The sequence below is a fragment of the Rhinocladiella mackenziei genome, assembly GCF_000835555.1.
Source record: "Rhinocladiella mackenziei CBS 650.93 unplaced genomic scaffold supercont1.3, whole genome shotgun sequence".
NCBI lineage: Eukaryota > Fungi > Ascomycota > Eurotiomycetes > Chaetothyriales > Herpotrichiellaceae > Rhinocladiella > Rhinocladiella mackenziei.
Window position 1 is genome coordinate 523701 of NW_013550602.1, and position 22060 is coordinate 545760.

Consider the following 22060-nt stretch of genomic DNA (forward strand, 5'->3'; position numbering starts at 1 on the left):
GACTCGGGTACGGACAGATATGGGGTGTGGGTAAATGGACAGGTAAGGGAGAGGAGTGTTTCTGGCGACGATATTTTAAGAAAAAGAAAGAAAGGTCAAACGAACGGATGGCATTCGCGACCGGAAGAACGAGCGCTGTTGTACAACGGCAGGCGGAATTCAAGAGATCCTGGCATTTACGCCGCGAGCCTGGCAGGGGAAGCTGAACTCTGGGAGATTCGTTCGGTTAGGATCACCAGGATCACCATGATCATCTCAAAACATGCCGGTTACCAAGCGACCTTTCTTCACGTCGGCAACTCTGGGAGAGTCAGACTCATGATACATGGCCCTATCCACGACTTCCAGTCCTCCTGACCTTCCATGCTCTTACCAGGTGCGACATTACTCGTCCGAATGCCCGAGGGTCATCACTTTCGATGTCAACGTCAATGCCAACATCTACAGAGAGGTATTTCAGCATTGGAGTTCAGGCGTCATATGGTGTATCTGCATTTGTATGACTACCTAAGTAGGGGATCTTTGGTCTACAGTGTAGACGACCTGAAATGGGATGATCACAATCCGGCCAAGATGATCCCGAACTCTGAACAATCAATATTGAGGCGCGAGGACCCTATTCCACCAAGGATAAAGGATCGAACTTTCGATTTCGAATCACTATTTGTTTTCTTTTCTAGCAGTGGATTTTTATTCCTCACTGTCTTGTACGCTGCTCTGCTGTGTCTAAGGTCCTGAGCAGACCTGGGCTGAGCTACCGCACCGCCACGCTCGAACACGAATACCTACCTTCCATGCCATCCGTAGATATCAACCGGGCGCCTTGCTTTTTGACCGTGACCCTAAACCTTCGCCTCATTATTTTGCCCTATGAACAAAGAAGAAAGTAGAATTCCCACCAATGCCCGGAAGGATATGTAAAGTCTGTGGGAATCCAGTCTTGAGACTCCCACCCCACTCACACGAAAGCCCTTTTCATTCCCAATCGTAATGCCCGACCTTTCTGAGACAAATATTACATGGCATCTTCAAAATCTTCGTCTTCGTCAGAATCCGCGTCCTCGGCCTTCAAAGCAGGACCCGATCCAGGCTCGAGCTTGACGTCCGCATCCGCGTTCGGACCGGAAGTCCCATTCTCGAACTTCACCCGCTTGTTGTCTCGATCTTTATCACCACCGACAAGACTCATAGGTGTATTAGCATCGCTGCTCTCGTCATCGAATTCCCTTTCCCTCTTCACACCGTTCACTGGCTTGACGTCGGGGTGGTGTGTTTGCGAAGTACTGGCAGGAGTCCCCACGTTGCTAGTTCCAACGACATCGACGTCTTCGAATTCGAGATCATCATCCTCCTCGTCTTCGGCTTCTTCCTCTTTGGCTCGTTTTTCAGCTTCTTCCCTTTCGCGCTCCATCTCCGCCATGTATGCGGCGACTTCATCCTGGAGGGTATTAGTGGTTGCGCCTAAGGATCCTCCGAGGTTGGGTTTCTTCTCTTCCACGTCTTCTTCCTTGTTAGATATTAGACCGTTCGACTCCGCAGTTTCTGTTTTCACCCCTATGGCGTTGTTGACGGCCCCAATCGCACTGCTCGTATGCCACACAGGAAGTTGATTTTGTTTCGCCAGTAATTTTTTGCGTTCTTCTTTCCGTTCTGCCTCTTCGCGATCTTGTTCCGCGCCACTCGTAAGATTAATTGCCAGGTTTTCCACCTTGACCATTTCTGGGCCACGCTTCTGGTTCTTATTGTCCCGCTTGAGTTCGACATATTTATTCTCCGTTCTTCCACCACGCTCTCTTGGGACCTCTTTCTTCCTCTCCCAAGCAGAAGCGAAGTCGTTCTCAGGTATATCCTTTCTATCAATCTTGAGAATCATGTCGTCGAATTTCTTGAGTTGATCGTTCAACCGTCGGATTTTTTCGTGATTTCCTCGGTCTTGAGCAGCATGCTCGTTCTGAACTAATGTGGCACCACAGCGATCGCAATAGAACCCCTCGTCACCGATCTTGTCCAGAATATCTAATTCTTCATACTCGGCCTTGCAGCGTGGACACCTCCAGTCCTTTCTCCTGGTCTCATCTTGTTGATATAAAGCCTCGACCTTCTTTCGGAGCTTTGCGATACGGTATTTTATAGCGTCGATGGCAGGGTGGAAAGGACAGTAATAGTATTCTCTTGGACTGCCTCGCTGGGATCCAACTCTGACTTCCATGCGGGAATGGTTTTGAATTAGCCGCGCGGCGCGGAGAGGGTTCATAAGACTGCGAATGTCTTTTGGTTGCGCGGAGATGAGGACGGAGAGATCATCCATCTGTAGTACTGAATGAAGCATAATAGCATCGATGATGAGGATCTGCTTGGGATGGGTAAAGAAGGTTCGGACCGCAGTTCGGATGAGCGTTTTGGCTTCCTCCATGTTGCAGATGTGTCGATGAGGAAACAATGAGGAGGGTCAGAACGACACCAAGAGTGAATTGAGGAGGAGGGCATCGGTCGGCCGGTCCAAAGGCGTTGATCTCGAGATCCAGCTCAACGGAACCAAGGTCGAGCACCAGCCATGTCAACCTTCGACGAACAGTCAAGCTGTTGCAGGAAAAGTGACAAGGAGGAGTTGTTGGCGCAGCTGGTGAAGGCGTGGAATGTGGTGGCTGAGAGGCAGGCTGCTGGCGGGACTGGAATGTCAAAAACCAAGCGGGCAGAAGAATCGCATTGCCGTTAGAGACGCAACGCCCAGAATAAGGCTGAGAATCAGGCTGAGGGGCGATAAGGCCACCAATAGAACCCTCGGAATGAAATGACGCTCAATGTATGGAAGGCAGTCTGTCTTTTCAAATCCAAAATTGACGCCGCTCCAAAGGCCTTCGTTGGTCTCACGCTCCTTTGACACCAATCTTCCTCGTTCAATGACTATACGAGCCTACCTTCGTATGCTGCCCATAGAAATTTACGTAAGAAGCACATACTCAACACTTTGGTACACTTGCGTCAGCCAGAATTCAGCTCCGACAGACTCAGATTATCACCAGCCTTCAAAACGAAGGAAAGTTGCCAATGCTTGCTATCGCAGAAAACAAAAGGTTTTCATTTCATCTCTTACTTTGGGGTACTTTCCACTGGACAATACTTTCTAACTCTTACCAGTGTGGCCGTCAACAGCCTTATTCCAATTGTAAGGCACGAAATATCACTGCCAAATGCATAATCAATACTTCATCCCCGTCGCAAGGGACTGAGACGGCTCTGCCGCCTCAGACCACGCGGGAAAGGGTTTAATCGAGTTCCACGGCATTTTTGTGCGGTCCATTCACATGGTATATCCATGCTTGGCCGTGGTTGAACAACGTCATCTTCGGCCTTGGGCAGGGCATTCTCTTTACCATATTCATGTATCGAAAATTCACGGGGCCGCCCGGCAGAGTTCATCCCATTCCCGAAGGACTTAGCCCCAGCGAAACAACATGGTTTCTTGATTGATACCTGAGGCCGCTGACTCACCGTTCAGGTCATATAGACTCGAATAATTTGTTGACTGAGAGTTACGCATTAATCAGAGCAGCTGAATCTGTTTGAAGGCGAATACAGCTTTGTTGTTGGTGAATCTTGCGCGTTGGAGGTATAGATAATGAAGTAGGAACCGAGAACAAAGAAGTTAAAAGAATGCGCGCGGCTCCAGCCTCGTTGAAATCGATAAAGTTCAAAAGTCAAAAAGTCTTTGCTCCATAAGCTGGGAGGCTTTCTTCATCGTCATCTCCGCCCCTTTCCACTCTCTGCATCTCACTCACTTCCGTATTGCAAATGTAAATAAATTGCCGTATCAATTAATTTTCAGTCAGATTAGGGGCTGGTCCAAGTCTATGCGCACGCTGAATGACTGTCATTTTCCACTTTTTGAATTTTTTCTGGCTCGGCCGATGCTTCAAGATAAAACATATCCCCGGCTCAAGTGCAACAAGTATATTGACATGTCCATAATCAAAGTGAGCGCAGGTGTCGCCCTTGTTGTGACGACTTGCTTTCGATAGCATTATGCCGCTCATCTCAATCAAACTCCTGAAAATGGTTTCATCAATTCATGAAGTTTGCAGCTTGGCAAGAAGCGCGTCCAGTTCAGCCCAATTCGATCGAGTCATAGCAAACTTTCGATGCTTGCGTGAAAGAATATGCTTCGTCAAGTTAGCATCGATCTCACGAGACCTGTTCCTAGCTGCTTACCTCTTCAAAATCTTCATATTTATCCCGACAATTCTCGCAATATCCTGGCTTAGGATCTCTCTTCGCCGACTTCTTTCTCTTTGTGGTTGGTACGGCTCGTTCTGCTGCAATGTCATCTACATGAGAATCTCCTTCTTGAATTCCACCTAATTTTTCCTGTGCCTTGCTCTTGGCCGCTCGCTGTGCGCGAACAGTTTGCAATACTCCTGCAAGGTCATTCATCCGATGAGAAGAAGGTATGGATCCAACAGAGAGACTTCCCGTATGAGTACGTTCCAGAACTTGGCGTTTCAGTTGGTGATGCACCTCTTTACTTGTCCCGGCTTTGACTCCGGTGGCTGCTGTGGAAGAGATCATCTGGGACTGGATAGCCGACGTCAAGTTTGATCTCTGTATTCCAGAAGCTGTCGGTTCTCTTGCCATGTGTAGTTGAGGTGGTCGAACAAATTCAAATGCTGGTCGTTCCGGCATAGGGGGGAATGAAGATTGTCGTTCCGGAGCAGATGGATGTGGTTTCTTATCCCTCTTGTCCACATCAAGGTCCATGTGTGTGTGTACATTATGAACTCCTTGAAGAGCTTTGCGTGGACTGACGCGACGCGGAGGCTCAAGCTTGGCCGTCTCGACAGCGACATGGACTCTTGTTCGAGGTATTTGCTGTTGTTGTTGTTGTTGTTGTTGCTGCTGCTGCTGCATGGCCAACATTCTAGCCCTATTCATTTCCTGCTCGATCTCCTTCTTCATAGCTGGATCTTCCACGAAAGGACATTTTCCAATACTGGCAGAACGGAATTGTGGCCATTCTCCATCTGATCGTCTTGCCACTTTTGGATAATCTCTGACCATGGTCGGACGATATTTCTCATCCATGTCATGGACATAAATAAAAGGACCTTTGAAAGTCACTAGAGACAGAAAAGGTTGCTCACGTTCAGACGTGGCTCCCAGCTTTTCATTCTTCAACACTTGTCCCAGATCTTCATGCTGAGGCCGAATTGTATGTGTCGATCCACGAGGATGGTGACCATGATTCGCGGCATCTTCGAGTATGGACGAGAGAACTCTTTGGAGCTTTTCAGTTGCCCATATCTTCATTCCCATTTCTCTTCCTCGGACCAGGATATCCATCTGATTCATCCCATCGCGTCGAATATTGGCGGCTAAGTGCCCGCGGGGATTTTTTTCCAGCAGTGAAGGGTTTATTGTCTGGGGCTGGTCTTCCACGGGAGACTGTACAGAATCATTTTCGGTTGAGGTATTTCTCCCAAGTTCGGCTGGAATATGGCGCATCGTGACGATGTGTGTGACGGCTTTTGAGAAGAATTTTTCTTCTTTCTATGCGCAAGTCAGTCGACCGATGACGACACTTGATGAATGTGACTGCAAACATACCGCTCCGAGTAAAGTGATTTGCCTGAGGAAACGAGCCCGATCATTCTCCGAGACACCATCAAAGTAGAAGGAAAATGAGGGAAACACTTTTCGATAATGTCTTTGCCAGGTGCGAATGGTTTCTTCCTTGGGAGGATGGTCGACATTCTTGGTCACCCGAAGGCCCGCACTCTTGTCTCGAACAGCAACCAGTTTCCTTTGAAAAGCAGTAGACCCGGACTCTCCATGGCCTCGTTCAAAGACGCGGCCTTCTGGCATGGACGACTGTGACTGCCTGTGAGGCGTTGAGGGGTTGTTGAGCTCTTTAGCATTTTTCTCCACAGCCAGACGTTTCTGAGGAGGTTCGTTTTCCTGTTGGGAGACATTGGCTAGACTCCTCGGCCGTTTGGAACCACTGTTGCTGAGAGGACGGTGGGGGGAGTTGGTGGCGTTTGCGAGGCTCGCCAGAGGTACTCGACGAGAGGAAGTGGCCATTTTTGAGAGAGGATCATGAGGTGAGGGCGATACAAATACGGTAGCGGCCATTCATAAGGGCAAATTGAGTGCTATCCTCGCTGCCAGGTCGAAAGGAAGGGTCGAGGATGGCGGAGAGGGGTACTGGTATGGCGGACAGACGACGCGACGCGTGCTGTTTGGTCGACGAATCGGCGGGCTAAAAGTTGCGCATAGCAGTAAAAGGTAACTGAAGAGAAGGCGAGGAGGATAAGGAATATGTACCAAAACGTCGGTACAAGAGTGTGAGACTGGACACAACGTGAGTGGTCAGAGGAGAAAGGCAGACACAGAGAGACGAAGGTGGATGTGAGGACAAAGCTACAGCAACTGTTGACATTTTGCCCATTGGGTGTGGAGGAAGGTTTGTCTTGGCGAGTGGGTTCCAGCCAGGGTATCATCAGTATCTTTACCCGCAGGTACCTTGTAATCGCCGTTGCCGGCGTACGGCGCGAGCGTGTACTAAAACTCTTTGACCTGCCTGGCAACCGCGGCGCTGGACTCCAGACCAAACAACTTGCCGGCTTCCACCCAGAGCCTTTGTTCAGCATTGATTGTGATCTTTAAGAGTATTCTCGTATTTATCAAGGGTATGGTGGATGTGTAGTTGTCGTATCTTCTAAGATTACAAGGTGATTATCTACTCGTACAATTCCCATCCATGTCCTGCAGTTCGCCAATTCTGTATACATTTATCGCCGCCTGCATTGTGATTGAATGAACTGACTTTCCCATATCTAGGGACATGCATTACTCCCAAGTCCAACACCGCCGGCGCTTTCTTCTTCAATGAAAAACCCCGACTACTTTCGGGGTGTGTTTGTGGCAGAGCAGACTGCCCCAATATGTCCATTCCGCATCGTGGGGAGAGGCGCTGAAGCAGCTTCTGTTTGTACAGCGATAGGACCAGTCTGTTAGGAATCGACGCCCAATTCATTCACTCACCAAGTCGAGTCATCTCGACGGAGGGGGGTATTTGGAACGTAGACGTGTTGCTCGTTATCTCGTCTTCTTCTTCCTCCTCAGCTGATGATGTGTCTTGCTCCAATCTTCCCCAACACGCCAGCCTCTTTCGGTTTCGGGCTACGATCTCTGCCCTTCTTCCTGCTCAAAAATCCTAGCATGCTACCACCAGCTTTCTCATTCTTTCCTCCCGCATCAACTGACGTTTCTGGAGGGTAAGCTGTTTGATCCGCCAGGTGTGACCAGCTTCCTGATTCGTCCAACACCATCTGAACACCACCACCCTTGCTAAGTTGTCGCGTTGCGGGCATCGGTCTCTGTGGAGGAATGGGACGACTGAAAGATTTGGAAGATGAAGCTGGCCGATTTGGAGGAGGTGCCTGAGGTATCGCGCCTTGTAGGTCCTCAAGTTGGGGGAATTTCTCCTCCGTTCGAGGTGTGGACACGACGTTCGGTGAGAGTGGCGGTGAACCGTCCGGCGACGTAGGAACAGAATGGGATTCGGTTTGCGTCGTATCTAATTGAACATGTTCGTCTGGGACTGTGCCAGCAACTGCTGACGCAGCATTCCTAGGATTTGTTAGCACAACTGAACACTCCACGACCAAAACCTATGCATACACATCGTAATTCGCCAGAGTATAATCAAAGGGCTCAAACATCGTCTCGATCATTCGGTGCAGTTCGTCTTCTCGAATTTCTTTGCTGGTGGCGTCGTTGCGTAATTCAGCTCTCGGCTTTTGCTTCCTCGCGCGGGCTTCTAAAGGCGCTTCCTCCAAAAGTAATTCCTCCAGATCGTACGTGGCATCAAAATTCGTCTTTTCGCTCGAGGGGATAAAGATGGGCGGGACTTGTTTTCGTTCCAGCGCATCGAAGCTGATGGACTGGAAGAAAGGGTGAGAGGTGAAAGTGTCGAAGCCTGCCGCACCGATTCGTTTTCGTCGGTCCTTTTCAATCAAAGCGGTCATGGCGTGGAGACAGGGCATCGACACAGGAGGCTTGGTAACAAAATAGGGAGGATTTGCCGCGCAAATGTTGTCGGCCAATTCCTCATGAGACTTTCCATCAAAAGGTCGCTTTCCATAAATGCACTCATACATGGTCACACCAAGAGACCACCAATCCACCTCATTGTAATAACCTGATCCTCTGAAAACTTCGGGTGCTAGGTATGCCAAAGTACCAGACTTGCTGGTCAGAGGTTTGCCAGGTTTGAAATCGGAAGCGACGTTGAAATCTGCTAGATGGACGTGACCGGCGGAATCTAATAGGACATTGTCGGGTTTGAGATCTCGATGGACAATACCTTGACTGTGGATATATCGAAGGGCACAGGCTAATTCGGACATCCAGAAGCGAACAGCTTCCTCGGTAAAGGCTTTTCGTTGAATGTGAAAGCGAAGGTCACCCCCATTCATCAAGTCGACGACAAGATAGAGATATTCGACATCTTGGAAACTGTAGCGGAGGTTACATAGAAACGGATGGTTGAGATGCTCCAGCATCCGCCGTTCTCTGATGATATTACGAACGCTTTCGGACCGCACCACTAGTATGGTCAGTAAAACCAATATGCAATCAATGGTTGCCATCAGACATGCCTTCATCCTTGCGGATATATTTAAGAGCAAAGGTCAAGCCCGAGTCTTTGCGCTCAACAATGCGAACCTTGCCAAAAGCGCCCTTTCCGACCACTCTCAATAGACGAAAATGATTAAGGTTGACTGTTAGGTAGTTGAGTCAATTTCATATCAAGATGGATCTAGAGGAATAGGGAAATTACCTTCGTCAGTTAAGACAACCGGCTTTCCTTGAGAATTCCCCATTGAGGGGGGAGGATGTGGGAGAAAGTCTAAAACAGTCCACGTCCAGCTTCTCTCACAACACCCACGGTGACATGGGATGACGGAAAAGGGGTCGGTGCGTTTTACAGTCGGCCGGAAAGACGACAAAGATCAAGAAGGAGGAAACGCAGCCTGTTGCTATCCCGAATCGTTGTGGCAGAAGGTGAGGACGGCGGTGAAGGTGGAGATGCAATCGAGTGACCGCTTCCCAGACTTTTGGACCAATATTGGTGTTCATCCAAGGCACATGACAAGAGTCTGTGGAGATGCCGAATCCGGTACTAGGAGCTCGGATTTGGCAAGACAAATTAAGGAAAAGGCAAGGTTGTGGTGCAGTGGTAGGGGAATAGCCCTCAGCGAGGAACAAGAATTGAAAGGCGAAGAGGGGACCAGGACAGGAGGTCACCTTTTGGCGTGGGATTTGGCCTCCAAAGGGTAAGAGCCGAGCAGGCAGCGGTCAAGAAAAAAATTGGAATGGGATGGATGATCGCCGGAAAGTGAGCGAGGCGGAGGTTTAGGACGATTCTTCGAAGGTTTCAAAGGCTGAAGGGGGCAGAAAGACACGCTGATGCCGAAGCCTGACCTTGGAGGACCACAGAGTCTGAGCCTGAGCCTAAAGAAGGGTGCGGTCACGGTCTAATACGTGCACGAATGCCGTAGCCGAACCCTGAAGCTGGTTCTAACTCTTTGTTAGAGGGGGAGGTAGTACGTGGTAGTGAACTCTAGTCTAGTATGGCGGAGACGAGGTTGCAGGGGCGTTCCCTGCTCAAGATTAGTTTCGTTTGTCAACGGCATGGAGGTTTTAGAGGAAGCAGGTGGGCTGGTACCAAGTAGACAGTAGTTTGCTAAAGGCACCTTGACTGGGTCGACGACGAGAAGGGCTTAATGGCTGGGGCGCGAGTCAGGACTGGGGACTGGACCTGGAACCCGAGCCGGAATTGGAGGGAGACAATGAGAATCAGGACTGAAACCCAATAATTTGGGGGAGCGCAGTCGAGAAGAGCGGTAAAGACTGACGGCAGTGAAGAATTGGAAAACACAAAGCGGAGGAGAAATCGCGATGGAGACAGAATGCCGTTAAGATCACTAGAGTACATTCCAGGGAATAAATGATTGAAAGGGCTCGCAGGTCATCGTCGTCTAGCCACCATCTGGTCGTCTCATCAGACGGCGTCGCCGGAGCTGAAGCTGGTGCCAGTTGACGGCCAGAGAAAGAAAATCAAATCCCATTTTCCTTTCTTCCCCGTCCCCTCTCAGACGAATTGGATTTTTCTCGAACACACCAGGGATCCTGATCGCCAGCACATGGCAAAGAAATGGGCATCCAAGACCAGGATGTGAACGTACCGCTGAGCCAACTGCTGCACCTGTTGCAACTCAATCCCACCCACTCGAAACTTAAATTTGCTAACCTTTTTTTTGCCCGCAATCCACCAGCCCACACCCCCTTCGCGAGCCTGCTAAGCCTCTCGGCGTCCCTACTGTTCGACCTGAGACTCCTTCCTCCCGATCGAGTCGAGTTGTCCAAAGTGCTTAATAGGTGATGACCGATAGACTACCAGATTTATTGAATGATAAATTAATCACTCGGGTATGGTGGTTTTCCATCAACGTCGTTGGGCCTCCCCTCAAAGGCGTGGCGCTGATCCCCCTGTGTCTCCACAAAGGCTGACCACGTTTCATCTCCTGGTCCTTACCCCTTTCTTCTTGGTTGCCTCCCTGCCCGTCCTGCATATACCCGTTGGGGGTGATTTTCGGGGATCCCCACCAAGCCAAGCCAGTATCGCCATCATGAGTACTTGAGTACACGTAAAATCCACAAACCGGACCGCCGGATCTGTTCTCGCAATGCTCCCTAATAGGGCGAATATACGGACTTTTTGAGCAGCCTAGAAGCTAGAGATTGCATCGATGGCCAATAGTCATCAACCAGTGGTTGTGAACATGGAGCTTCAGCCGGATACGATTTGGACACCCTTTAGAACCCTAGCTGGTATCGGCCTCAGCTTCTACCCTTCTTTTTTGTTTTAGCATGAAATCACAATCTTGTGTCCTCGTTCCCTTCTGTCTTTTCCGATGCAGGTGTCCCAAACTTCCCGAGGTTCGTTGTGTCCGACAAATCGACAGATGAGGCACGAGGTTAATGTTCCGGGAAAAAAAAAAAAAAAAAAAAAAAAACGAATGGCCACAAGAAGTAGATGGCAAAGAAAATAGTGTGTGCGGGCCAGCGCAGAAGCTGACGTCGCGCATTGGTTCCTCAAAATTGATGCTTTTTTTTGTGGCTGCCACGTTTTTTACCTTGCATGGGAACCCCAGTTGAAACGTTGCAGGCTGCATTGGTCCCGAGCAGCATGCCAGACTGGAAATTCTTTCCTGAACCCATGTAACGAACTGGAGAGATCGATGGAGCTGGTCGAGGCTTCAAGAGAGCACCTTTTGCAGTCAACATTTCCTCATTTAGGACTTTGTTGACCAACCAACCTGGGGCCATTTGGCTATATTTTGGACTCATCATCTCCATGCTCGTGTTCGAGTTTACGTCTGAATCTGGTGACATGTTTTGCAGCGCTGACACTGGAAAATGTTTGTTGGGACAGGCAGAGAGAGTTGCGCACCTGGCAGCTGGTAGCCTGTTTTCGGCCTAATGTTAATCCTTTCCCGAGGCTCCCACGTGGTCTGCGCGGAAATACAATCACAATGTTGCTCTCTATTCATCTCTTCATTATTATCCTTCGCTCTTCGATTCTCACAACGTAATCCACTTCATTCAGATTCAATCAATCTTCGCACATTCTCTCGCGCTCTCGGCTACCGACGGGGGGCACTTCGCGGCAAGACTTTGTCTCGGATCCTCAACGCCACGTGGAGCCTTCTTAAATCCAATTTGCCTCTCATCGTCCAACCCCAACGGCCCTGTCCTGCCCAAAAAAGTCCAAGTTCCATTTAGAAGTCAAGTTTCGCTCAAATGCCGACGGAAAGAAAGAGTTATCGTAGTACTTTCGGCCTGGCCCGCTTATGAAGAAGCGAAATGTTTCCGCTCAGCCTTGCAAGTTAGCTGCTCCAAAGAACCCACACCTCCAAGGACGAAAGATGGGGTCTGTTCTGAAGTTGAGCCAAAAATAAACTAAAACAGGTAGGTATACTGGTCTTTCAAGATGCACCATCTCAAAGCATTAACCCAAAGACAATTAGCCCCGTGTATCTTCTGGTTCTATGACGATGTGCCTTGAATCTTGTTATATCAAGGACTTCTGACGCATGTAGACAGCTCAACGAATGTCGAATCACCACCGACGTTGGGCATAAATGTTTTCCTCCTTCTGTGGATTCTTCGTACCGTTGCTCAGACGCATTCTTTCGCGAGCCCCATTTGCATTTCTGTCGCCCTGGCCAAGATTGCTGTTGGTCGACAAAGGGGTCGCCGATGTATTCATTGTGGACCTGGAAGCGGCTCCGTTCCCATCCAACAACCCTCTTCCCCCTCCTGAACCCATGCCCACGCTGCCAACATCGACGGGATGTTCTCGTTCCGCATCTCTTCCAAACAACTTCAACATATCCTGCAGCGTCAACTTCATCGCGCCCTTCTTGCCTTCGATCGTCGCATTAGCCAGCTCACGCTTCTTCTCCTGAAGCTCCAAAATTCTCTCCTCCACTGTGTTCTTGACCGTGAGCTTGTACACCTTGACGTCTTCAGTCTGATTCAGTCGATGCACTCGATCAATTGCCTGCTCTTCAACGAATGGATTCCAGAAAGGTTCAAGGATAACCACTCGACTAGCTGCTGTCAGATTGAGGCCTAAGCTTCCTGCCCGGAGAGAGCAGAGGAGGACACGTGTTGAGGGATCCGTTCGAAGAGAATCGAGGCTCGCTTCTCGCGCATCGTTGCGCATCTTCCCATCGTAACGGACATACCGGATGCGATTGTTCTTCAGAAAAGGTTCGATCAGATCTAGCATCGACGTGAAAAAGGAAAAGACAATGTATTTGTGCCGGTGAGAGTCCGATTTTAGGATCGACAGAAGATGTCGGATCTTGGTGGATTGAAGGAGGGTTGATTCTTGTGAACTGGCGTCGTCGGACACGTAGTCATCATCGTCATCATCGAGTGAGGAGGCATCTTCTTCATCTTTCTCAGACCCTGGTCCACTTTGTTCGTCGTCGCTATCCTCGACGACTCGCCGAGTTTGCTTCCGCTGCGCTCTGATTGCTTCTTGTTGTTGTCTTCGCTTCTTTTCTTTCTTGGCGTATTTCTTCTCCTTGACTTGGTCGTCCTGCTTCTCAAGATCGGCCTCACATTCATCGCAGCGGATTGCACCGTTAGAGATCTCTGCCTTACTGAGCTCAATCTGGCACATATCGCATCTCTTCATTTCCATGGTCAATCCGCCAAGCATGTTGGCCATACTATCCATGTCATCTTCAGGACTGACTTTCCTTCGGCCTGCTGTCCGGCTGCCACCTGAGACATCGTTCTCAGTGCTCAAGTCGCTGCCTGTCAATTTTGGGTGATTGCAAGCTTGACGGAGACGCATCAGAAGCACCAAAGCAGAAGCATAACTCATCTTGTTACCGGCCATCATCATCTCAAGACTGCGATCCGTCCTCGATTCCAGACGCCGATAGAATTCTCGCTCCTGTTCCGTAAATTCGGCCTCGACCTTCTCCACAACCCGCGCAACGATGTCGAATCCCGCAGATTTCCCTTCTCTAGGATGGCCTTTTGCATCTTTCGAAGGACTTTGTTGCTTCAGTACGTCTTTCGTTCTGCGTTTCATAAACGCCTTCAGGTACACTTGCAGTCTCCTAAGTGCCAGACCACCCCTTCCATTGTTCATGGGTTTTGTAATGTGTTCACGCCAGTGATTCAGGTCATCATAAGGCTTGATCCGAAGGAAATGAATCAGACTCTGTAATTCATCGAGATTGTTTTGCAGAGGAGTCCCCGTTAAGCACCACCGGTATTCCGCATCCAGCGCACAGGCCGCTTTCGTAGCTTTCGCATTACGATTCTTGATGGAATGTGCCTCGTCCAGAATGATTCTGTACCAGTGCACCCCAAAGCATCCAACTTTTAAGCCGCCTTCAGACCCCGCATGCTCCGATGACAAAGTTTGATAAGTGGTGATGACCACGTCGTACTCCTTGAGATCCTTGTTATCTCTCGTTCTTTGGGGTCCGTGATGGACACAAACTTTGAGAGCGTGATCGCCTTCGACACGATCCTTGATTTCGCCTTCCCATTGTTTGATCAGAGCGAGTGGTGCGACGACAAGTGTACCCTTTCCAATACCTTCAGGCAGTTTGCGTTTGCTCTTTTCAAGCTCTTTGGTACTTGGCTTGGGGTTGGTCAGCATAAGAGCAATTGACTGTATAGTCTTTCCAAGACCCATGTCGTCTGCCAAAATGCCGCCTTTGGGTAGGACACCTCTGGTCTTCTTGGTACCAGTCTCTTTGTCGCACATCCAGCCAACGCCTTCAATTTGATGAGGAAGGAGCTTGACTTTGAGACCGAGAACAGTTCCGTCGTCCTCTTCGTCGGCTTGTTCAGTTTTGCACTCGCCTTCAACGGTCATGTTCTTTGCCTTGTCTGTCAATTCTTCGAGCTTGCTTTCCAATTGCTTCTTTGATCTCCTTGTCCGCGGTTTATCTTCTTCATCTTCAAACGCACCCTCAAGCAGAGCTTTGATATTCTCGTTGGCTTTGGCTGAGTCCATGTAGATGTATGGATCTGCAGCAGCATATCGGTCTTCCTGATAATAACTACTATTCGTATTGAAAACTGCCCAGTCTCGAGTAAAGTCCACGACATTCTGAGGCCTGAAGTGAGGATTGGTGGAATTCTGAGAAGAAAACGTCGGAGGAGCGACAGGCTTCGGTTGCCAACTGGGGGAGTTTGAGGGCTTGGGAATCTCAAATACGTCGTCATCCTCATAGGCCAGCCTAGACGAAGTCGATTTGACAGGCTGACTAGCACTATTCGTGATGTCTCTAAAAGCTTGTAGCGGGTTTGTGACTACATGAGGCTTATGTAGCTCTGGTCTCTGCGAAGGATTTTTTGGAACCACGAAAAGATTTGAATATTGGTCTTTTTGACTTCCACTGACTTGCGTGGCGGCTGATCCATTCGCAGTCGGTCTTGCAGGAGGCTGTAGCCTTGAATACGGCTGTGGCGGGGCTCCTAAAGATGTAGGCTTGCCAAATTCAGGCTGAGATGGAAATGAGTTCTGGTCATTTGGATAGAGTAGCTGGGAGGCAGGCGCTTCAACCGAAGACGGCTTCTTTTCCTTTCCTTGAGGAAAAGGCAGAGAGTTTGCCATGGAGGGGGCCAAAGCGGATTGCGAACCAGTTCTTGTTCTCGTCCTATGTCGACCAAGAATGTGAAATCAAAGAATTGTGGAGGGCTTCGTCCAAATATGAGTCTCCTGGTATGAAATCGCGAGGGTTTGAGAAGTTGGGAGTTGTGCAGTTGAAGATACAAGCCTTCCAAGCTCGCGACTTGTTGGCGGGGCAACCAAAACGGCGTGTCTCACGATGGCTGGATCTACTTTGTAAACGTATACCTATTTTCTGATGAAATGCCACAGATCTAAAGCGCTGTTCCCGCGTATGAACCGCTGGCAGGCCGATGATGATGTTGGAATCTTCAAAGGGTGTTTTCTCTCCTAGTACTAGACGTCACGGCTGTTGGCTTTCAAAGATGAATTGCCGACAAAACGAGGTTCCAGTGCTGACTTTGAACGCCTCTGTGGCAGAAGCAGCTACATTTGGGAGCCTTTGCAGGATAAAAGTGGTGAGAAGGACGAATGCATGGGGATATCAAACGACATGTCTAGTCAAGTCGGCGACTTCGACTGAACATGTCATTGCGTCGGACATGCTCTTATCAAGTAAAAAGTACTCAAACATAGATCAAGAGAAGGTATGGTTATCTTCATATATTGAGAGGGACTGTCTAGCCATTGAACAATTTGGAATCAAACAACAAGGGGAATTTGATTATCCTGCAGCTGCCCTAATAACCCCTTCCCAGAACTTCCTCAGTCCGAGAACATGTGCTCTAGTCGGCTGAGCACAAGCGCCATGTGCTGCAGCTCTTCTCTCCTCATCCCTCCGCGCTATCTCGACCTCCCTTCCCCATTTGACTTGCGCCCTTCTCTTCTCTAGACTTACAGGGTTAAGATCCTCTCCCATCTCTTGGGCAAGCCTTTTGGCTGCGAATCTACGAACAAGACTCTTGACAGTTGTCTTCTCAGCGGCTTCCATCTCATCTGCTTTCCTTTTCTGCGCCTGTATTGCACGACCTTCCACCCAAGCACGTAGACCATCTTTCAGGCCTTCTCGAATCACTTTGCGACGTGTGGCCACGATGGCCGGAGAGACGCTTCGTCGAACACATTCTTCGGGCATAATGTTGAGAGACACTAGACTGTTCATGCTTGGTCTGCGCTCTAGCTTGCGACCAAGTCCGTCCATCAACCTCCGCCGTTGAACTGCTTGTTGCGATTGTATCAGAGCTGGAGACACTGGGGAGGAGTAGCTCGTGCAGGTAGACGGTAGGATTGCTCTTTCAACCAATTCATGTGGACTGGGCCTGTGCTCGAGGTTGTGACTCAGGCGTATGCGGATGAGGCTCTTGCTAATTTGTCGAGAGAGAACGTTGGTCTTGCTCAACCATATCCAAGAGTTGGGTGGACTGATGGAGGATTTCAATGGTCGTCGTGCAAGGGCGATCGATAGTGTATAGGAGGCATGATGCAGGCGCTCGAGATGAAGCAAGGGATCGCAGGCCAAATTGCGGAGTACATGACATGTACGACTCACTTGCAGTAGGTCCGGAACGTCCAAGAATGAGAAGATGCAGATGAGCACCTCTGGCGGTAGGGTCTCAAGAGACGGGGACATCGCCATCCTGGCAAGTTTTCAATGGCTCGCAATCAAAAATGAGTTGAATATCTGTCGCTAATACTGAGGGGAATGAAAGGCAATCAGTGCAAGGAAGGGAAGTGTTTCGGAATGGATGTGCGAGATTTTGTCACAGGGATGCAGACAAGAATAGCTCCGAGTCGAGGTCGCGTGGGTGGGAACCTGTCACAAGAGGGGAGGGCTTGGAGCATGGAGTGACTTTGGTGTATGACGCGTGCAAAAGTGGCTTCCTCGCCCAATTTACTTTTGGTCTGACTCCCACCCATCTCAGCTAACCCAGGCTGTTGGGTCACGATTTGAAACCCCGATATCCATTAATTGAGATGAGTGGTCGTTCATCACAGACTATCAAAATCATTGCAGCAAGAAGAGCACCTTAAACGTAACCTGGCCACGTGGCCGCTGTTCCCCTCGAGCGCCTCATACCGGTTTCGCGAAACTCACATCCTAGAGAACTCCAGCTCGCATTTCCAAATTCTCGGTCCTCATACATCCTCCATCGTCCCAGCTGGCTCGTCCTCTCCGTCGCTATTGAAGTCTTCTACTTCGCTCAGCTCTCCATCCGTCTCGCCTTCGTCTTCATCTGCGTCATCGTGAATGTTCGTGGCGTACTGGTTGATATATTCTTCGAGGTCGATTAGTGTCTTTGCTACCCATCTAAATTGATTAGATCCTACCTTTGACCCGCGCGTCGTAGCTTCTAGGTTCCCTCATCAGCAACGCAGCGGCTTCTCCGTTCAACGGATCGGTGGGATTGGGATATCTCAAAAGTTGAGGCAGGAAAACTTCGAAGATGTTGATCATGTCGAACATTGGTGACCATGTCTGGTTGATGACATCCAAGCACACTGAACCCGACCTGTATACAATGATCAGAGACGACATTCCTCAAAATAAGTCTCGCCGGTCAACACTAACCCCTCATCGATATTTGGATGGAATATCTTATTGACAAAGCCAATTGAGGGAGACTTGTACGGGTATTGATCGGGTAACTCAACGTGGACTTTCCATTTGCCTTCAGCGAAAGGTGCTACAGACAAAGTCCTCGGTCAGTCACCGTCATCTTGCATAATATCGATCAGTGCACCATTTGCAATATGAAATCATGCTCTTACTTTCCGAAGGGCCTTTGAAGATGACATAGAATTCCTGCATGTTGTCATTGACCAATGTCACTTCATAGTCGCTCATCATGAGCTTCATCACATCCGTCTCTATCCTCCGCTTCGGACTACTCATAGTTGCTCGCCAATGTCCGGTCTGAGGGAGCGTCTGATATCGGATGGAAAGGTCTCGGCGTGATTCGTAAGATCGATATGCGCAGTGTTCAAGGAGAGATTGGCTAGAAATGTACTCTCAGGATTAGGTCAAGGGTGAGCCAGTGTGGTGGCGATAAGTCGAGCGAGGTCGGAAGACAATTGGTTTCACGGAGCAGAGTCGGGAACAAACGAGCGGATCGAGCTCGGCTTTTTCTTCGGATACCGGAGGGAGTAAAGAATACCCAAGGAGGTCTCGTGATGCACCGAGTGAGTAGGGAAGGGCTTTATCAGTGAAGAAGAGTGGGAGAATAGGAGTCAGAGTCAATTTACAAAAAGAGAAGTCAGAGGAAAGTGTGATTGCCAGGTGTAAGAGTAGATTATTCGGTGTTGGTCTAGAGACGTGGGGCGTTTGTCTGAGGTGCCCTGTGACGGAGTGGCCCTGCAGTGTGAACAACTTTGATCTGTTACTGAGCAAACTGGTTGCCCGAAACTTTGTCCAGCAAACTCCCAATGCCTGCCGACCGCCACGGGAGTCAGCTGCCCACTGCCCGCATTTGGAAAACAGGAGCATAATACGTTGGTTGGTACAGGCAAGCTAGACCAGTGAAATGAACGGAATCTTTGTAGCCAATCCCACCAACTTTGCCGGCGTCGAGGCAACAATATGAGGACACGAACAGGAAGCCCTGTTTTCACTAACGAGATGAATGAGATCGCCAAATGACTAGGTGGCTCAGCCTTGTCTATTGCTCATCAGTCACCAGGTTTCTGCCCTGAGGAACCATGCCCTCGTAAGCGCGGCGACTCGGATGACCTTCTTTCGGCCGTTGGATGGCAAAGAAGGTTCCCCCAGGCTTTCTTTGACCACCCACCTCGCAACCCCCAACATCGCCTAACCTCAAAGCGTATTAGGCGCTCGTCTATAGCCAACAGGGTATTCGGGCTTGGGTGAAATGTCAACACCGAGGCTCATCAGTTCAACCACAAAGCCCTTTTCTCAAATATACGCATAAAGAATTCAGCACGACGACCTTCAATAACCACTTTTCTCACCGCCACCAGTTTCTGCGAAATGAGCCACGGTCTCTCGAATTTCCTCTCTGTCCTCGATCCCTCATCATCTTTTGGCACATTCATTATCGAACCGGGCTGAGAAAAATGGCATCAATTACCTGCATCAACCGAGTATCTACCCTCACAAGACCACCTGTCTGTAACGCCTGTCGAACGGCTGCCTCACAAGGGAGCCGACAATGGCAGCAAATTCGTTGGAGTTCACATGCTCCCACATCTCCTGCACTGATGGCCAGAGGCCAGAAACCCGTCACCATCCAAACATTGCAGAAAATGCACGCTGAAAAGAGTCCTATCACAATGTTGACGGCGCACAATTTTCCATCAGCGTTGATGGCACAAGAAGCTGGAATGGACATGATTTTGGTGGGGGATTCACTTGCCATGGTGTCCCTCGGCATGCCAGACACCTCTGAAGTCACTCTCGACGAGATGATCATGTCCGCCCGAGCGGTTAGTCGAGCTGTGACTCGGTCTTTTACCGTTGGAGATCTTCCAATGGGTTCCTACGAGATCAGCCCCGAACAGGCACTGGCCAGTGCAATCCGCATGGTGAAAGAAGGCCGAATGCAAAGCGTCAAACTCGAAGGAGGAACCGAAATGGCCCCCGCCATAAAAAAGATCACTTCTGCAGGTATCCCACTCTGCGCACATATTGGTCTCACCCCACAACGCCAGCACGCTCTTGGTGGTTTTCGTGTTCAGGGTAATACCCTTGACAAAGCCATGTCATTACTCAAGGACGCCAGAGCCGTCGAAGAAGCCGGAGCATTTGCCGTCGTTTTGGAATGTGTTCCCCCGGACATTGCCGAAGAGGTGACGAATGCATTGACCATCCCCACAATTGGCATTGGTGCAGGAAACAAGACCAGCGGCCAGGTTTTGGTGCAAATTGATATGCTTGGAGTTCGACCACCGGAGTCCTTTATGCCCAAGTTTGTCAAGAAGTATGGTTCCATGTGGGATACAGGTCTCGCTGCCATTAAACAATACAAAGATGAAGTTGGTGATCGAAGCTACCCCGGGCCCCAACATGTGTATAAGAGTGATGCTAAAGTAACAGAAGCGTTCAAGAGTGCTCTTCAGTCTGGCGAAAAGTAGGGGTTTGAGTCAGTTCGCAAACTGTCGAATTGGGACTTTTGTGATTGCATTTTTTTGGAGCATGGACATAATCCTGGGATATGGGTTAGGTTTAACCAAAAGCAGGCGTCGTAGAGTAGCTGACGATCAGCTGATCATCTGTCTTGAAGCACTATTAAAAAGTAATAAAGTGTCAAGTTAGCACTACCCGGATTATTTCGGGCCTTGCAAGGATTCACCTGCCCGTGATCAATCCAACAAAAGGTCACATACCCTGAACAGATTCCCAACGCCCTCATCCAATCCAGGAGCGAAGACACTGTTGACATAGAGAAACAAGCCATCGCCATCCTTGATGCCGAGTTTCTTCCGCAGGAAACTCAAAACGACGTTGAATCTCGACGAGGCGCTGATCTTGAACACCTTTTGCTTGAGGATTGGCGCAGACTGGATGGGTTGGAAGCGGATGGAGACTACAGAAGACATAGAGATTCTTAGCTGTGTCTGATTGATATGTTGGGATGAACATACACAACGAAAAAACGCCGAATATATTTGTAGAAGAAGTTCATCCGACCCCAACGGCGGAATGAAAGAGGAGATACCAAACAAGCTCAACGCAATTCGAGAAAACAAACGGCGCTGGAGACAAACATACCCTTGCGATCATCAATCTCCTCGACCTCCTTAAGCGCCTGACTAGCATCCCTGGGCAAATTCGTCAAGATGACACTAGCAGTCATACTCATCGGCAGATCCCCGCCTGCTGCAGTATCATCGAGGTTTTCTTTATTCTCGCGGTCGTCATTCTCATCATCCTCAGTCGTAGCGAGGTCTGTATTGATGTCAGGCGTCTGCTGGTCCGTTCGGGATATGAGAGACTGAGATTTTCTCGATGGTTCGTGAGTGGACGACATAGTGTGGTTCTTGAGCAGAATATGCAAGGCTAGGTCTCAACAGTCTTTAAGGGGCTCGAAGGCAAGATAACCCTTCACCTATTTGCTTGCTCGGTCAAACAAATTGAGATTATTGCCTGGTTATCCAAAGAAGTGCACAGATCTGTTTTGGGCCAATAGAAATCGAGAATGACGGCACCGAACGTGCGATCACGTGAGCGGGATTCACAAGGCTGAGGAAACGAGAGAGGTAAGTACCATGGTATCTACTGTTGACAAAACAGGTTAGTTGCTACTGACAAGTGCATTGCCATCTCAAGACTCATACGGCTTGAGGAAGCTGCGAAAGATTCTTTCCAATGGACGTCTTTCATGTAGCCAGACTCGTATCTTTTAGCGAGAACCGTCACGTTTAGCGCGGCGTTTCCTGAAACACAAAGCTACTATACCTCTTAACAGAGGAAACGCGAATCGGTCTGCTGATACGACCTACGCTTGGGTAGGAGCACAAGAAGCTGATGGCGCCATGATCGCTATACAGTTTCTTCGAAGGATTTCGACAGATAGTGCGACGCTGGAAGAGATTCCGCACAGGCGTGTACGAAACTCCGTCAGTGGCCACCAAAAGTTGCGCGTTGGCACTTTAAAGTCCGCCTACAGCCACTGCGCATGGTTCCGACGTCCACCCAGCTCATTGCGGTGGTCAATGTCAACGCTATATGCTCATTTTCTATTTCGGACCCGTTCGGATCTGTGCGATCGCGAGTATTGGAGACGTCGTTGGGTTATTCAGGATGTCACGGCCGCTACGCAAGTGCAAGTAATCTGCAGAAAAGGAACCCTGAGTCTCGAGAACATGCCAAATGCCTTTGACAAATGTCTTAATTCCAATTACTGATTTCCCCGGAACGATATATCGTAT

The 22060-nt window shown here is 49.4% G+C and overlaps 8 protein-coding genes across 8 annotated transcripts; 1 reads left to right on the top strand and 7 right to left on the bottom strand.

Moving 5' to 3' along the window:
- Positions 1 to 1015: 1015 nt before the first annotated feature.
- Positions 1016 to 2413, bottom strand: Z518_03744 (uncharacterized protein; the record flags this gene model as incomplete). Its single annotated transcript, XM_013417454.1, has 1 exon — positions 1016 to 2413. One exon carries the CDS (start codon positions 2411 to 2413, stop codon positions 1016 to 1018), a length of 1398 nt encoding a protein of 465 aa, XP_013272908.1.
- Positions 2414 to 4067: 1654 nt separating this feature from the next.
- Z518_03745 (uncharacterized protein) lies at positions 4068 to 6075 on the bottom strand (the record flags this gene model as incomplete). Its single annotated transcript, XM_013417455.1, has 3 exons — positions 4068 to 4160; positions 4210 to 5544; positions 5602 to 6075. 3 exons carry the CDS (start codon positions 6073 to 6075, stop codon positions 4068 to 4070), a joined length of 1902 nt encoding a protein of 633 aa, XP_013272909.1.
- Positions 6076 to 7115: 1040 nt separating this feature from the next.
- Positions 7116 to 8882, bottom strand: Z518_03746 (uncharacterized protein; the record flags this gene model as incomplete). Its single annotated transcript, XM_013417456.1, has 5 exons — positions 7116 to 7626; positions 7678 to 8514; positions 8585 to 8605; positions 8654 to 8780; positions 8840 to 8882. 5 exons carry the CDS (start codon positions 8880 to 8882, stop codon positions 7116 to 7118), a joined length of 1539 nt encoding a protein of 512 aa, XP_013272910.1.
- Positions 8883 to 12184: 3302 nt separating this feature from the next.
- Positions 12185 to 15220, bottom strand: Z518_03747 (uncharacterized protein; the record flags this gene model as incomplete). The annotated part of the gene is made up of 1 exon (XM_013417457.1): positions 12185 to 15220. The coding sequence occupies one exon, from the start codon at positions 15218 to 15220 to the stop codon at positions 12185 to 12187; it is 3036 nt and encodes a 1011-aa protein (XP_013272911.1).
- Positions 15221 to 15899: 679 nt separating this feature from the next.
- Z518_03748 (uncharacterized protein) lies at positions 15900 to 16811 on the bottom strand (the record flags this gene model as incomplete). Its single annotated transcript, XM_013417458.1, has 1 exon — positions 15900 to 16811. The coding sequence occupies one exon, from the start codon at positions 16809 to 16811 to the stop codon at positions 15900 to 15902; it is 912 nt and encodes a 303-aa protein (XP_013272912.1).
- A 500-nt stretch (positions 16812 to 17311) lies between these two features.
- On the bottom strand, positions 17312 to 18068 carry Z518_03749 (ubiquitin-conjugating enzyme E2 8; the record flags this gene model as incomplete). Its single annotated transcript, XM_013417459.1, has 4 exons — positions 17312 to 17451; positions 17504 to 17685; positions 17745 to 17859; positions 17945 to 18068. 4 exons carry the CDS (start codon positions 18066 to 18068, stop codon positions 17312 to 17314), a joined length of 561 nt encoding a protein of 186 aa, XP_013272913.1.
- A 1178-nt stretch (positions 18069 to 19246) lies between these two features.
- Z518_03750 (3-methyl-2-oxobutanoate hydroxymethyltransferase) lies at positions 19247 to 20263 on the top strand (the record flags this gene model as incomplete). The annotated part of the gene is made up of 1 exon (XM_013417460.1): positions 19247 to 20263. One exon carries the CDS (start codon positions 19247 to 19249, stop codon positions 20261 to 20263), a length of 1017 nt encoding a protein of 338 aa, XP_013272914.1.
- A 91-nt stretch (positions 20264 to 20354) lies between these two features.
- Positions 20355 to 21159, bottom strand: Z518_03751 (uncharacterized protein; the record flags this gene model as incomplete). The annotated part of the gene is made up of 3 exons (XM_013417461.1): positions 20355 to 20414; positions 20516 to 20715; positions 20901 to 21159. The coding sequence occupies 3 exons, from the start codon at positions 21157 to 21159 to the stop codon at positions 20355 to 20357; spliced, it is 519 nt and encodes a 172-aa protein (XP_013272915.1).
- Positions 21160 to 22060: the final 901 nt, after the last annotated feature.